Source organism: Solea solea, chromosome 2, assembly GCF_958295425.1.
Source record: "Solea solea chromosome 2, fSolSol10.1, whole genome shotgun sequence".
In the NCBI taxonomy this organism is placed as follows: domain Eukaryota; kingdom Metazoa; phylum Chordata; class Actinopteri; order Pleuronectiformes; family Soleidae; genus Solea; species Solea solea.
Window position 1 is genome coordinate 2951702 of NC_081135.1, and position 13433 is coordinate 2965134.

A 13433-nucleotide genomic window follows, 5' to 3' on the forward strand; every position below is an offset into this window, starting at 1 on the left:
TAACGAGGGGATCTTATATTCTTTTACGCTCTCTTTGCCAGCTTTCTATTTCTCTTCCGGCTGCCTGATAATTAACTACTGGTAATAATTAGCTACTAATCAGGCATATTCCGGCTCGAGCTAAGTGGCAAAAAAAACCCCACAAAACAATAGAAACTCAAAGAGATTATTTCATTCTTTTTCAAGGACTATTTGGAGCTTCAAAGTATGAACACGGTGCATTCACTGAACATTTATTTAATCCAACAGCAGGATGTGAAGGGTCTTGGCAATGCCAGGAATAATACATTAGAGATGAAATAAAGAGATTTATTTTTTTCTTGGACGACTGACGAATACAAACAGTTTGACGAATGCGTCACCTTGGATTTTTTATGAAAACTAAGATGAGCACGCTCCATTATTTTCTGTATTATTACGGGCTAAACCGTGCGCCGTGTTCTGCATGGGTCGCAGTTCAACTATGGATTGATTTTCTCCTCTGATGCACGCGCAGTGTTTCACCTGAAGAGCCGTTAAACTTAAAAAAAGTACAGAAAGGTCAGAGAGGGATGTACTGGATGATGAGAGGCATGGGAGCCAAAACTGCTGTTCATTATTTTGTTTTTACTAATTATTCTCTGTCTCTACCTCCCTCTTGTCCTTTCTCTCCCCCATTTTTTTGCCCCTTTCACCCCAACCGGTCTAGGCAGATGGCGGCACATCTTTGAGTCTGGTTCTGTCAGAGAGTTCTTCTTCTTCTTCTGTTAAAGGTGAGTTTTTTTCTCTACACTGATGCCTAGTGCTTGCTCATTGTGTGAATTGTATATGCAAATGTACGGAAGTGCATTGTCATGTCATTTATTTTAGTGTTTAGAGAGCATTTGAAAGAATAAACACATTCTGGGTTTAAGACCCTGGGAGATAGTCCTGTCTTTAAGTCACATAGATGGTATGACCATTAGTTTGACACCTGAGGACATTCAGATCTGCTGGACATAGCAATGTTTCTCCAGGATCAGGATTACATTCATTGACATTGGTACAGTGGATTGTTGATGGGGCATGTGAATCACTTGCAGGTTGGAGGTTCTCGCGATAATTCAGGGAAAAAATGACTCCTGAAAAAAACAGAGTATTGTTGTGTTTTTTGTTTTTTTTCAAATGAATGACAATGCACTTTACAAATGTATGTTGTGATTTGGCGCTATACAAATAAAATGTAATTGAATTGAATTGAAGCAGCAAGAATAAAGAAAAGCACATAAGCACAACATTATTCTTATTTCTCGCTCTATTCATCATCTAATGACCTCTCAGAATTCCTTGCCTTTGAGTTGGGGACTAATTGACAAAACAATTAATCAGGAAAACAGAGAGATCAATCGATAAAGAGAAAAGCTACTAGTCGCAGCACTTAATAGATTAGCTGCAAGGGAAATGCTAGAGTTACCCTCACTGCAGCAATTATGTCGTAATTATTATTATTATTATTATTGCACACCGTCTTTCACTCACAATCAGCTTTTCGTCTGCGTCGCAAGAGTTGGGCTGACTTTGAATTTCTTTCAACGACACAGAGTGTGATGTATCGCCGAGCATGTGTATTAGATTAGTCATTCCCACCTTAGCTGTGACAGAGAAATCTTCAAACCTGAAGATGTCTATGGTTAATGTGCGGGACGGAGTGGAGGTTAGCAGCACTGATGGATGACTTCTTGTACATTCAAACACAGCAGACAGAGAACAAGCTGCTTCTCTTTCTCCTAATAGGAAGCAGAAATAATGTCCTTCAAAGCACTTTGTTTCCAGCCCCGATCCGATCTCCTCTGAACATATATTAGCCCTTCAGTCTTGTTTGATTGCATCAGACAGTCGGTGTTTTGAGGCAATGCTTTATAGTCACGGTTATAAAGTTTGCTTTTGTTTGCAGACGCCGGTGCGGCACAGTCTGCGGTTTGCTCGGCGAGAGACTGCTCATCAGATGGCGTTAAAGGGCTCAGTAATAATCTCCACACAGAAGAGAGTCTGGTGTATCGGGCGGGGCGGAGTGGGTTCTTGTTCCCTCACGCTGCCCTTTCAAGTTATTGAGTTTGTCTGCTGAATACACAGAATACAACAGCAGTATAAGAGAACACATGTTTGTGTAGGAACGGATGATGGTTCAGTTATACAGCAAACTGAGCATAAAGAGCATAATAAACCTCCGGGATATTCACTTACATTAGTGACTAAGACATAAGAGATTAAACTGTTTCTCCTCCATCACAGTTGTTTAGTTTAGTTGTTTAGAGACAAGGGATCTTGGTGATGCATGAGGTTTAAGTCGTGGTCCCTGATTCTTGCAGCTTAAATGCAGGAATCAGTGTTACATCATCTTTAAATGAGATAGTTGGGTGTTTATATGAGCCGATTGTAAGGTTACCTTGTTACCAAGTGCCTTGAGATAATAACGTGATACGTTATGAATTGGTGCTATACAAATAAAACTGAATTGAATTAAAGCATTCATTCGTTAAAAAAGAAGAAGGGGTAAAGTCAGGACTTCCCCATGGCCGTTCAGAAAGGGTGCAGAAAACTAAAGTATCACTTGTGTCTGGTTTTTGAAAATAGGTCCCGACAGCTGAAAATATCGACTGAACTTACTGAACTGAACTTCCTGCTCCCTGTGTTCTCCAGTTTCTCCTCAATGTAACGTGTTTATGTCGAGGAACTCAGAACAAAAGATGCCATTTTGTATTTAAAAGCACTGTATTATATATCATTAGAGTGGGTTGATTCACATTATCCTCTCAGAAAAATGACGCAAGGGATTTCATCGTGTTATCGCAACTGCTCTAATCTCTTCAAGCAGTAAAACAACTGACATTTAAGGTTTCTTCACACTCTCCTCTTTTATTTGCACTCACACCATTGTGTGTTTTAGTCACAATGACGAGTGCGTGTACAGGAGCACACCTCTATTCCCTCCTGAGGCATTTCCCTCTTGTTTCAGTCAATGCTCGGACACGTGTTGTCACAAGGGCAACAAAATAAATTGATCACACAAGGTCGGAGGCAGAGCAATGTTTTCTTTTCTTTCGCCGGTTTATGACTTGGAAGATTGACAGATGGCTTTAGGCAACAGCGGGGTTCAGCGCGGCAACGCCGTGTAAACACGTCGAGCGTGTTGTGGAGAGTGACCCCACAGGTGACCCTGGGCTTCACAAATAAACAGCAATACTTGTTCCCGCTCTGCCTCTGTGCTTAATCCCAGCAGCTGTTTCTCTTACGCAACAAGGTCGGCGATGAACGCTTTCACCTTGGCTCAGTCTGGCTTTTTGCAACACAGTGGATCTCAGGCTTGTAGAATCACAGTTACACCTTGAAAATGGAAAAGTAAACAAATACACAACACGACTATAATGTATTGCCTGTGCACTTACATGTTCCTTTACCTCCTGTTTCTTTCGGGGATGTTGACAGAATTAAACAACAAAATGTAACACAGCTGCAACTAATACAAGTGATAATGGATGTGTTTTCAGTAGATGGGTGAATAATAAACTGCTGGATTAGATTCCTTGTTATTTTAACATACCACACATCATAGATGATTATAGAAAAGAGTTTAAAGACATTTTTGTAATTCAAGACTACCTAAAATTCTCTCTACAAATGGGACGTGTCGCAGACACTTTACCTTATAGGCCTTCATGATGTCCACGGTGTCCACAGCAGTCTGCTCCAGGACGCCCTGATTCTGCAGCAGCGACCGCACCGTCTCTTCCATCCTGCACAGGGACGACATAAATAATAGGTTTTTACTTTTTATTGTTTGAACGGTAATTACTGTTGTAAGTTTATGTATCTAAATAAAGTTAAAAAATCAAATCAAATCTAAAATTTAAAAAGAGGTAACTTCCGCCACGCCAGGGTGTTGATATTGCATCCTTGATGTCTTTCAGGCAGCATCATGGCTCATTTCTACTCGGAATTAACATTTACCATTTCCTCATCCTCATTAGCCTTTTAGTACATTAGAAGATAAGCCTGCAATATACAGAACAATCCTAAATTCTTCAGATCGTCCTCAACAGGATAAAGACAAATCTTTTCCAACATCTGTTCAGTTCACCAAGTGAGAAACAGCTTGGACAAATGCAAGGACTAGAAAATATGCACACACTGTACAGTATTCACTATTGTATCATTTTTTTCTGCTCCAAAATAATCTCTGCTTCTATTTTGTGCTGCTAAAACTGCATGCTGCGTGTCAAACGAGTGCAAAGGGAGTGGGGAAATGTGCAAATGGCTCTGCGAATTTCCCTCTAAATCAGACCCACATGCTATCTCTTCCCCTCCAGCTACAGGGCGAACTCTAAACCTGAGTATTCACTTTTGTATTCAGTCCGAAAAAAGAAACAGCAACAGATAAGATGCATGGGATGATCTTGCACCCAGCTGGGATTATGTAAACGGACATGATAAGATAACAGTGACATGCAGTGGTGGGTGGGGAGCGACAGGCGGCCATTGTTGATAAAGCAGCATCTTCACAATAGAAAAGGGCCGTGACACAGTCAGGTGGGATTTGTGTGGATTTCATGACGTTTTCTTCTTTTCAGTGTTTTAATTGAAGGTGAAACTAAATGAATAACTAATATAACAAAGGTTGTTCTTTGTATCTTTGAAAATCCTTCACGAGGACCTTCACGTCTTTGTCTGACCACAATGTCGAATGTGTGCTACATCTAAAATGAATCATCATACACACAAACAGAGTTTAACCATCTGCTGCCAGTCCTTCATGCATACATACATTTACAAACTGATTATGATGGGGATGCCAAAATGTAGCATTACAGTACATAGTGTGTTTTATACAGGATTTGTGATGAACTCATTTCCTGCTCGTCCTCCAGTGATTGACAGCGAGCATAAGCCGTGCCATCTGTTCTGACTGAGCCACGAAAAAACCAAACTGTAATCAAGATGCTAGCTGTGCAAGAGCAGAGCAGAGCAGAGCAGAACAGAGGTGGCCTGGTGGCAGACTCTTCCACTTCCTGCTTTCAAACGTTGCCCTTAATCAGCACTTCCTATAGAGCAAAGAGGACATGACATAGACAGCTTTGGAGTCCGGAGATGCTGACGCGGGGTCAAGGACTCACTGATCAGCATGACAAGTTGTGGCCTTTCTTGACCTTAGGGGATTTGGAGCGAGAGTCACATGGATACAGTTATTCCTCTGAACCGCTCTTGATTAAAACGGCACAAAAATATGGAGTCAAAATGATCTCGGTGCTGTATGCTTGTGCCAAATAACGCAGGGAAGCAGTGAATGTGAAAATAAAATGTTTGTTTTTGTAGCTGCTGGGGTCATACATGCATAAGTTCCAAGAGAAAACGTCGCAGCCGTCTTGCAGTGGCTGGTAAAACCTCAGTGACCTTGAGATTATTAAGTGGCAGGATGGAGAGGGGAAACACTTTGATGCCTCGGTGTGTCTGTTTCGCTGTGCTGTGGTATGGGGGGGAGAGAGTGCATGGCGAGGGAAAAGGTCTGGACAAAGCTCCTGTTTTGAGGGGTGTGTGTGTGTGTGTGTAGCATTCCTGCACACCTGAAAGAGACTCTTTGTGTTTTCTAAACAGACCCAGCAAACTCTGGGGCCGCCTCCCTTCTCAGCTTTTTCTGTCACAGAAGCCACAGACGTGTGGCATCGTCGTGCTGGAGAAACGCTGAGGGAAAACGGGGGTGGGGGGGAGAGGGGGCACTGAAAGACTTTGAAGTGTTGACGGGGTGCTGAGGGACTTTTGTGTCACTAATGTGGACAGACAGACTGCATCCACTTGGAGGGAAGTTTTAATCCATCAGGACAAAGTGTTAAGAGGAAAAACTCACTTTATTCACTTAAATAAACTCACATATCCTTATCCGAAACACTTTCTACCCACTAAATATGATGGTTTTTTTGCTCTTGGATTCTTCCTGATCATCATAGTTTCCTCTAGAAATAGTTAGGACAGGAACAGCCCAGTATTCACGATTAATTATCTAATCAACCAACGACAGCACTTCATTTTAGTCAAGTCCCTGAAAGATCGCATTGAGGTAATGCCGTTTCAAAAGGAATGATTTAAATGAATACACTTCAAACGCAGTTAATCCTGCAAAGAACAAAAGAGGACACACGCCCAGTAAGATGTCCTATAAAATAAACAGAGCCATTTATCTTTACCATAAATTCAGTCACATAAAACCTCTCTGCAGCAGAGAGAGTGAGCTAAATGCATATGATGAATGGAATATTACTCAGACGACAGAGCATTACTTGGCGTGCAAGAAAAAAGAAACAGTCCTGCTCCGTGTGACGGGGGTGATCAATCTCACCGACGACCTATTGAAAACAAAACTGAGAGAAGAAGACAGGGAAGGAAGGACGGACGGACGGACGGACGAGTGTCTTTTTGTTCTGAAAGGACGTACGAGATGAAAGCCAATTCTGACTCCCCTGACCCTCGTGCCACATGGCCTGAATTTCAAACGTGACATTCGTCAGCATTCTGGGAAATACAATTAAGGTCCAATCAATTTTCAGCCTGAGGTCTGACCATGGTCTGACCATCTTTTGGCAACTGCACACTGCTGCTCCTCCTCCTCGCAGAACACGTGCACGCACACACACACATGCAGAAATCATGCATGATCACAGGATGCACTGAGGCAATTGAACTAAAATGCTGTGTGTCATCTCTTCCTGTGCACTTCCTGCGACTTTAAAGACAAAATGCAGTGGCATCACAGCCTTCAATGACAAATTCCTTCAAAAGCTCCTTCTCAAAAGTCAACAATCTTTGCTCAAAACTTACCCCGTCTTGAGTTTTTCTCCATTTTTAACCAATTTCTTTCTCAAAAAAGCCAGATAAACTGTGCAGGCGTCCCTGAGCTCCATATGTACAGACCTCCAAGCGTGCATCCAGCACTTCACTCTACACAGTGACCCAGAAGCGGTTGCTGAAATGTGGGTCTCTGGGATTAAATAGGCCATGCGGTCAATCAATCAACAGACGGCAACGGTCAGCCCCGTGGCCCCGGGTTAGAGAGTCGGCCCGGCAGCAGATCTCCTGTTCTCAATTTCTAGTTGCCGTGTCTCCAGTGTGTCATTATCTGACACTAGTCCCCGTGCAAAGACAGTGATCTGGCAGGCAAAGACTTCCCCATATGTCCCATCTTAAGCCCTCTCCAAAGGAGAACGGACCCTGCTGGGAGGCGAGCAGGCCGGTCGTCTTGGATCAGACAAAAAAATCAGGGATGGGTTTGTGGGGATGAAGCACAACTAAGGGCAGTGTGAGTGTTTGAGTGTGTGTGTGTGTGTGTGTGTGTGGTGGAATCAGGCTTCGCTGGTGATTAAGAGGCTTTGGCTCCACGGAAATCAGCACTTTCCGTGCAAAGATAAGCGAACAGAGAGGCTGCATGCCAGAACACTCGCTGCATGATCAGAGATCTCCGCGGGCCATCTCAGATTTCCAGCATCGCTCTTCTCAATGATCCTCCCTCCAAAATGTGTCACTTTTCGTATTAGTGCGGTCCATACATGCTCATTTTGTGTATTTTAGTCACTATACTGTCCTGCCAGTGACAGCCGGCATCTTTGCACGCTTCCCTGCCATTGTCGTATATTCCGCACTGCCAGGATTCATTGGCAGCAGCATTTGTGAGGCCGTTTCTGCACTCTTTTACATTTTCTTATTATTATTTTCCCCCCTGCCATAAGAGACTTGGAAACAAAACAACAGATAAGGACAGCCTCATAAACTGCTGAGCATAAAACAAAGTTTTACATCCACTGCAAAGATCAGACGTCAAAGAAGCGGAAACAAACCTCTAAAAACTAAAAAAAAAAGAACTGCCGGTTGATGGGAAGTGTCTGAAGATCAGCGGAGACACGTCAGCTCTTCCGTACCTGTCTCTGTTCACACTCGCAATTTATCAGCGCTGTCAGTGGGCTCTGCAGAGACCCTTTAATCAGATTTGAGCAATTTGAAAAATCCTACAGCTGGTGAAATGATAGAGAGAACAATCACCTGGTTGTGCAGTTGAATTGAGGCCATCGGAGGCCCTCGCATGGCTGCTGCACAGGCGGCTACAATCGCCTTATTTGACGTCAATGAGCCCCAACAAAACTGTCATTTTTTTCCACGCAAAATCACTCCATTCAACCTCTAAGACTCAGGTCCAGCAAATCACTTATGTACGCCCACCAGGTGATTGCCTGGCTTAGCCCGACGCTAAGCCAATCTGATCCTCTTAGAGCTGTTTTGCAGAAAACAGGCAAGGAGACCCACTTTTTGAGACGTGACCTAAATGAGGGAGGGGGCAACAAACACCCTGGAACTTAACTGGACACCTTTGGTGCAGAGGTTTGCTCCGGGTTAACGCCTCAGGGACCGTCCGGAGCTATAAAAGTCATGCACATCAGTCATGCGCGTTACACCGGGGTCGCATTACAAAGATCCGTGCCCTTACGACCGCTGACTCTTACCGGGCCACCTTTCACCTTATCAACAACACACACATGCCGGAGAATGGAGAGATCAAGAGGCAAAAGCATTTAGTACACGCTGACAGCCATATTTCATCCCGATACTGAGTCGACCGACTGCTGTGAAAGGAACTCCTTTGACATCACAAGACTTTTATAAACACACAAACTTCACCTATCGCATTTATTACCATTTAACACGTGCGTGTTTAAAATGCACATACTCTAGAAAACTAGCTCAGTTTTCAGCCTAAATTCCCACAAAATGATTTTACCAGACGTGTAGCTCTCGCAGGATAAGTTGACTACTCTGTAGAGAGCGTAAATGAACATGGACGGAACTAAGATTTAAGTTTCCTCCCCTCCCATCCCTACAGCGGACGCACTAACGCCGCATTTAGACTGCCAATCCATGATGGTCGTCCCACATGTTCACCTCTGGCCACGGGAAGCAGTCGTGGAAAAGAGGAAGCCATTGAATACTCAAGAGGCGCGTCACTGGACCCGTCGGCCGCTGAGGGTTACAGGCATGTGTGCTCCACATGTGAGACAGAGACAGAGACGGAGAGCGCGGAAGACGTCCCAGTGGGACGTACCACGTCACGAGGACAGCAAAGAGTTCATTACTTACAGCCAGAGACGGGGGCCATCTGGGAGCTGGGAAAATAGAGTGGGAGGTGGGTCAAGGCAGATAGCAGGGGTGGAATGATACTGATAAATCCTGACAACTAGGAAAAGTGATTTTTTTATGAGCAAGAAGTGGAGAAAAATGTTAGAAAATTGAATGCAAAGTATGATTTAAAAAGGAAAATCAATCAATTAATCAAATCAATAGTAAGTGGTCCGTTTTTGATGTAGAACAATCTCCAATCAAAACTTTCGGTCATTTACTTCCTCCAGTGTCTAGACACTGTGCTTTATGTGCCATTGTCTGTAAAACTCTCTGCCTCCAGTACAAAGGTTAAAGTCATTTAGTTTTGTGGTGGTATTGAAAAATGGCAGCAATATTACGTGTTTCCAGAAAAAGGAAAGTCGTGTGCTTACTTTTTGATAATCGGCGGAACACAGAGTGTGAATTGTTCTCCGAGGAACTATTTCTTTGACAGAAGGAAGGAAACGGGATATTGCATCTGGAAATATAATACAGCTGTTGAATGTTTTAAAGCAGCACAGTCACATTTCTATTGTGCTGTAACTGAATTTTGGTGAAGTTGTTGGAGAACTTCCACCATTTCAAGCTATATGTATATATATATACACATATACATACATATATATATAAATATATATATGTGTGTATATTTATACATATATACATATATATATAAATATATATATATATGTGTGTATATTTATACATATATACACACACATATGTATGTATATATATATATATATATATATATATACACATACATATATATTGTTTGGCTTCAGGCTACAATCTGTGAGCGAACAAGAGAGAGCCGGCAAGCTATGTGACGTGAGGATAGATGCCCTACTTTCGCAAAAGCCTGTAATCTGACCTCTATCACAACAACAACTTTGAACATAACCAGCATTTTTTTTAATCTTAGCTGGAAGTTGAGTGTTTGTAAACATCCTGACACAGTTATGAGCGAGCGCTGGGGTTGCACTTTGACACCCAGACCCAGTGTGGTGGGTGCTTAGTGTGCGACTGTTGTGTGAGGAAAAAAAAAAAAGGGTGAGTGATACCACTCTGGCTCTGTTATGGGCTGGTAATTTAGAGCAAGTAGAATGAGTATTAGAATAACCCAAATTAAGTTTAATCAGGCATAATTTGCCACTCGAATTTTTGGAAAGAGAAGCTGAAATGGACCAATAAATCCGCTAAATATGAGGTACTCCAAAAATAGTCCAGACGCCTATTATCTATTTAACAGCCATCTTCTCAATTGGGCAGGGGTAAGAAAGTAACTTCAAAAGCCTTGCCCTCCCCACACACACACACACACACCTTCATCCTGCTAATGACCCCAGATGTGTCGTCTTGAACAGAAGTCTGATTCATCGGGCTCGACCCCGGCATGCAAGAGGGCCGTTTCAAAAGTGCCAAATTAAAACATTTGAGCCAGGCGTGGCTGGGTGTTCGGATGATTAGAGGAGAGGCCATTGATCTGCAAACACAGCGCAATCACTCAGACTGTATTAGCACTTGCCAGTCCAGCTGTTTCCATGGCGGTAATGAGAATAGCACATGATTGTAAACATGCACGCACACACACACACACACACTCAGTGCTTCTGAAACTTTACTCTGCAGACCGTGACTGTCCAAACAACACGTCCAGACTTTAAAAAGTGCTGCCATTCCTGCCTGTTCACATCACCCCGAGACTCAGGCTCGCATTGTATATGCGTGTGTGTGTGTGTGTGTGTATGCGCACACACAGGTTTTCACACGGCTGAGTAATGTGCAGCGAGAACACACCGCTGAGCTGTAAATCTGCAAGCGCGACTGTTGTTGTGTTGTTGTTGTTGTTCGTTGGGTCGTAAGTCTCCCGTATCCTGCCACGAAGAGGGCCCTTCAAGACGGCAATGACTCAAAGTCAAGTGGATTGAGTCGAGCATAAATACACACGTGCATTCTGGGTGACAATGGCTTGGATGAATTGGGTAAGAAGTCAATAGAAATTTATATTTAAACCTCCTGGTACAAATTAGCACAATGCTTTACAGGGAAGCAAAGTGACAAAAATGAGAATAAAGCTGTGCACGTGCATCGGTGACTCGACAGCAGCAAGCAACAGAAAGGGCTTCCCCTTTTCTCTTTCTACATACGTCTAATCTCCACAACAGGCAGAAGAGGGACGACACTAAAGTCCTTAAGAGGATAAGCATAATAAGCAAAACCAAACGCAGCAGAGAGGAACCAAACAAATTGCCACAAAAAGCCTGGAAAAAGTTGGAATAACATCGAGCTCACAACATGAAATCACATTACCTCAAAACCGCCTCTCTCATCTTCAAGCCAGACGTTTACACACTGGCCCCCAGTGGCCCCCATGTTCCTGTCTGCTCACCGGTCATCCTGTCTGAGTGCGCTCACACAGGAAGGGGAGGGAGCGTCGGTTAAGGCCACAAAATGTCCTCGCGGGGTGGACGTCCAGACACTCAAGACGGATTATATTTCTGTCTCTAGAATTCATTTAACCTGTTGTCTACACTTCAACGCTGAAGGACGAGAGGACCGGGTCTGAAGCGTGGCTCCTGGTGTCCCCATCATTCTTTCCCTCCATTCTCTTGTCCTCTCCCACCTGGGTCTTAAACGTCTCGCCCATATGTAGTTGTAGGACGTCCAGGGTGGGCCAGTGCTGCTGCTGGGCCGGAGACTCCCACTAATCCGTAGTTTCATGATGACAGGCCTTTGCTAGTGGTGTTAAAGACTTGAGGGAGGGGGGGGGGTCAGGAAGGGCTGGACATGTGACCCACAGCAGGCTAACAACCTAACTTACTGGGGGGAGGGTGTGTGTGTGTGTATGTGTGTGCAAGAGAGAGTGAATAATAGGCACATGTGTGTGTGTGTGTGAGTCTGGAGTTAAATGCTCGGTCACCTGAGGAATGCAGCATTTTCAGATCTCAGCCATGAAAACAGGCAAAAGCAGAACAAACAAAACGCCAGTTGTTCTACTTTGTGACGATCCCCGCCTTACATGCAAGCCCTGCCAAAAAGTGCACACACACACACACACACACACACACACACACACACACACACAGAGCGTAAGAAGGCGAGGCTCCCCAGAGTGTGTCTGGCATCAAGAGCAACTGTCTGATATTCCCTTCTCGTGTGTGTGGATACGGCTGTTTGTTCACGATACAGTGAAGTGCAGCTCTAACAGCCATCTCATTACCTTTGTGTCATGTCATCACAGGATAGTTCTGTTTCTTAGTAAGAACAAGCAGACATCTTTCAAAAAAAAACAAAAAAAAAAACAGCAGCTAAAACACTTTTTGTCACATTTTGGAAAAAACCCACACAAATCCCTAATTTGCATAGTCTTTGATATCCCTTGCTTTTATCACACGAATGCCGAGTGATAGTCGCCCCGATTTCACTTCCATCTTCCGTCGCGGTTCAAAAGCGCGGCAAACCTCAATTAATTAGCAATACGCAAATCAATCAATGATGTGCCTGAGGTCAAACAGATCCCAGTCTATTTAAGAGATTGGAGGTCCACTCGACGTGATTTGTCGGCGTTATCTCGAAAGACACATTGATGAGCTGAGGTTTCTATTCCCCTAACGCGCAACAAATAACACGCCTAAATCAATCAGGAGATATGGATGTGTGTGTGTGTGTGTGTGTGTGTGCACATGCAAGTGGGGCAAAGGTTCATGAGAAGACACTCGCCAGTAGCCTAGTGACCGAGTTATCTTCTGTCTTTCTTTTTTTTCACTGGTTTGTAAGTCGCTAATTAAAGTGACCACACTGGTGTCCCATCTGCCACCGGGGCACAGCGCCACTCATCACTGGCTGCAGTGTAAGCAGTCTTAATCCCCTGGAGGGTCAGGTACGTGCAAACCCACGCACGCACGCACGCACGCACGCACGCACGCATGCACGCACGCACTCATTCACATTAAGAAAACAGCTCAGCAATGCTTAAACAAAGATTAAGACTCTGACAGTGAGACTGAAATCCCATTAGCTCATTTGAGCGACGGGTGGAGGGAGAGATCCATGTCACTTCTGGGGGGGGGAGAAAAGAGCTGAACCTTGTTCTCCCACTGGAGTCACAAAACCACTCATGGTATGGGCGCACGGAAATTACAGCAATCCAGTATGATGACAATGAGCATTGCAGAGCACCAGTTGCCGTCGGGCAGCCAATGAGCACCATCCATCTAGGGCAACCTCTGCCATGATCTGTTCTCTGTGGGGACCTGTGCCGACCCAATCAGGGGCAAGCC

At 44.0% G+C, this 13433-nt stretch overlaps 1 protein-coding gene across 6 annotated transcripts in view; it reads right to left on the reverse strand.

Moving 5' to 3' along the window:
* The window catches only part of LOC131443118 (nck-associated protein 5-like), a 119338-nt gene that overhangs the window by 32454 nt on the left and 73451 nt on the right, over positions 1 to 13433 (reverse strand). For 5 of the 6 annotated variants that reach the window (XM_058612490.1, XM_058612515.1, XM_058612508.1 and 2 more), the window contains one exon: positions 3662 to 3752. In XM_058612490.1, the coding sequence (XP_058468473.1) occupies positions 3662 to 3752 (91 nt within the window). Of the gene's footprint in view, positions 1 to 3661; positions 3753 to 11463; positions 11692 to 13433 lie in introns of those variants that run through there. The other variant, XM_058612524.1, reaches the window with a different exon arrangement.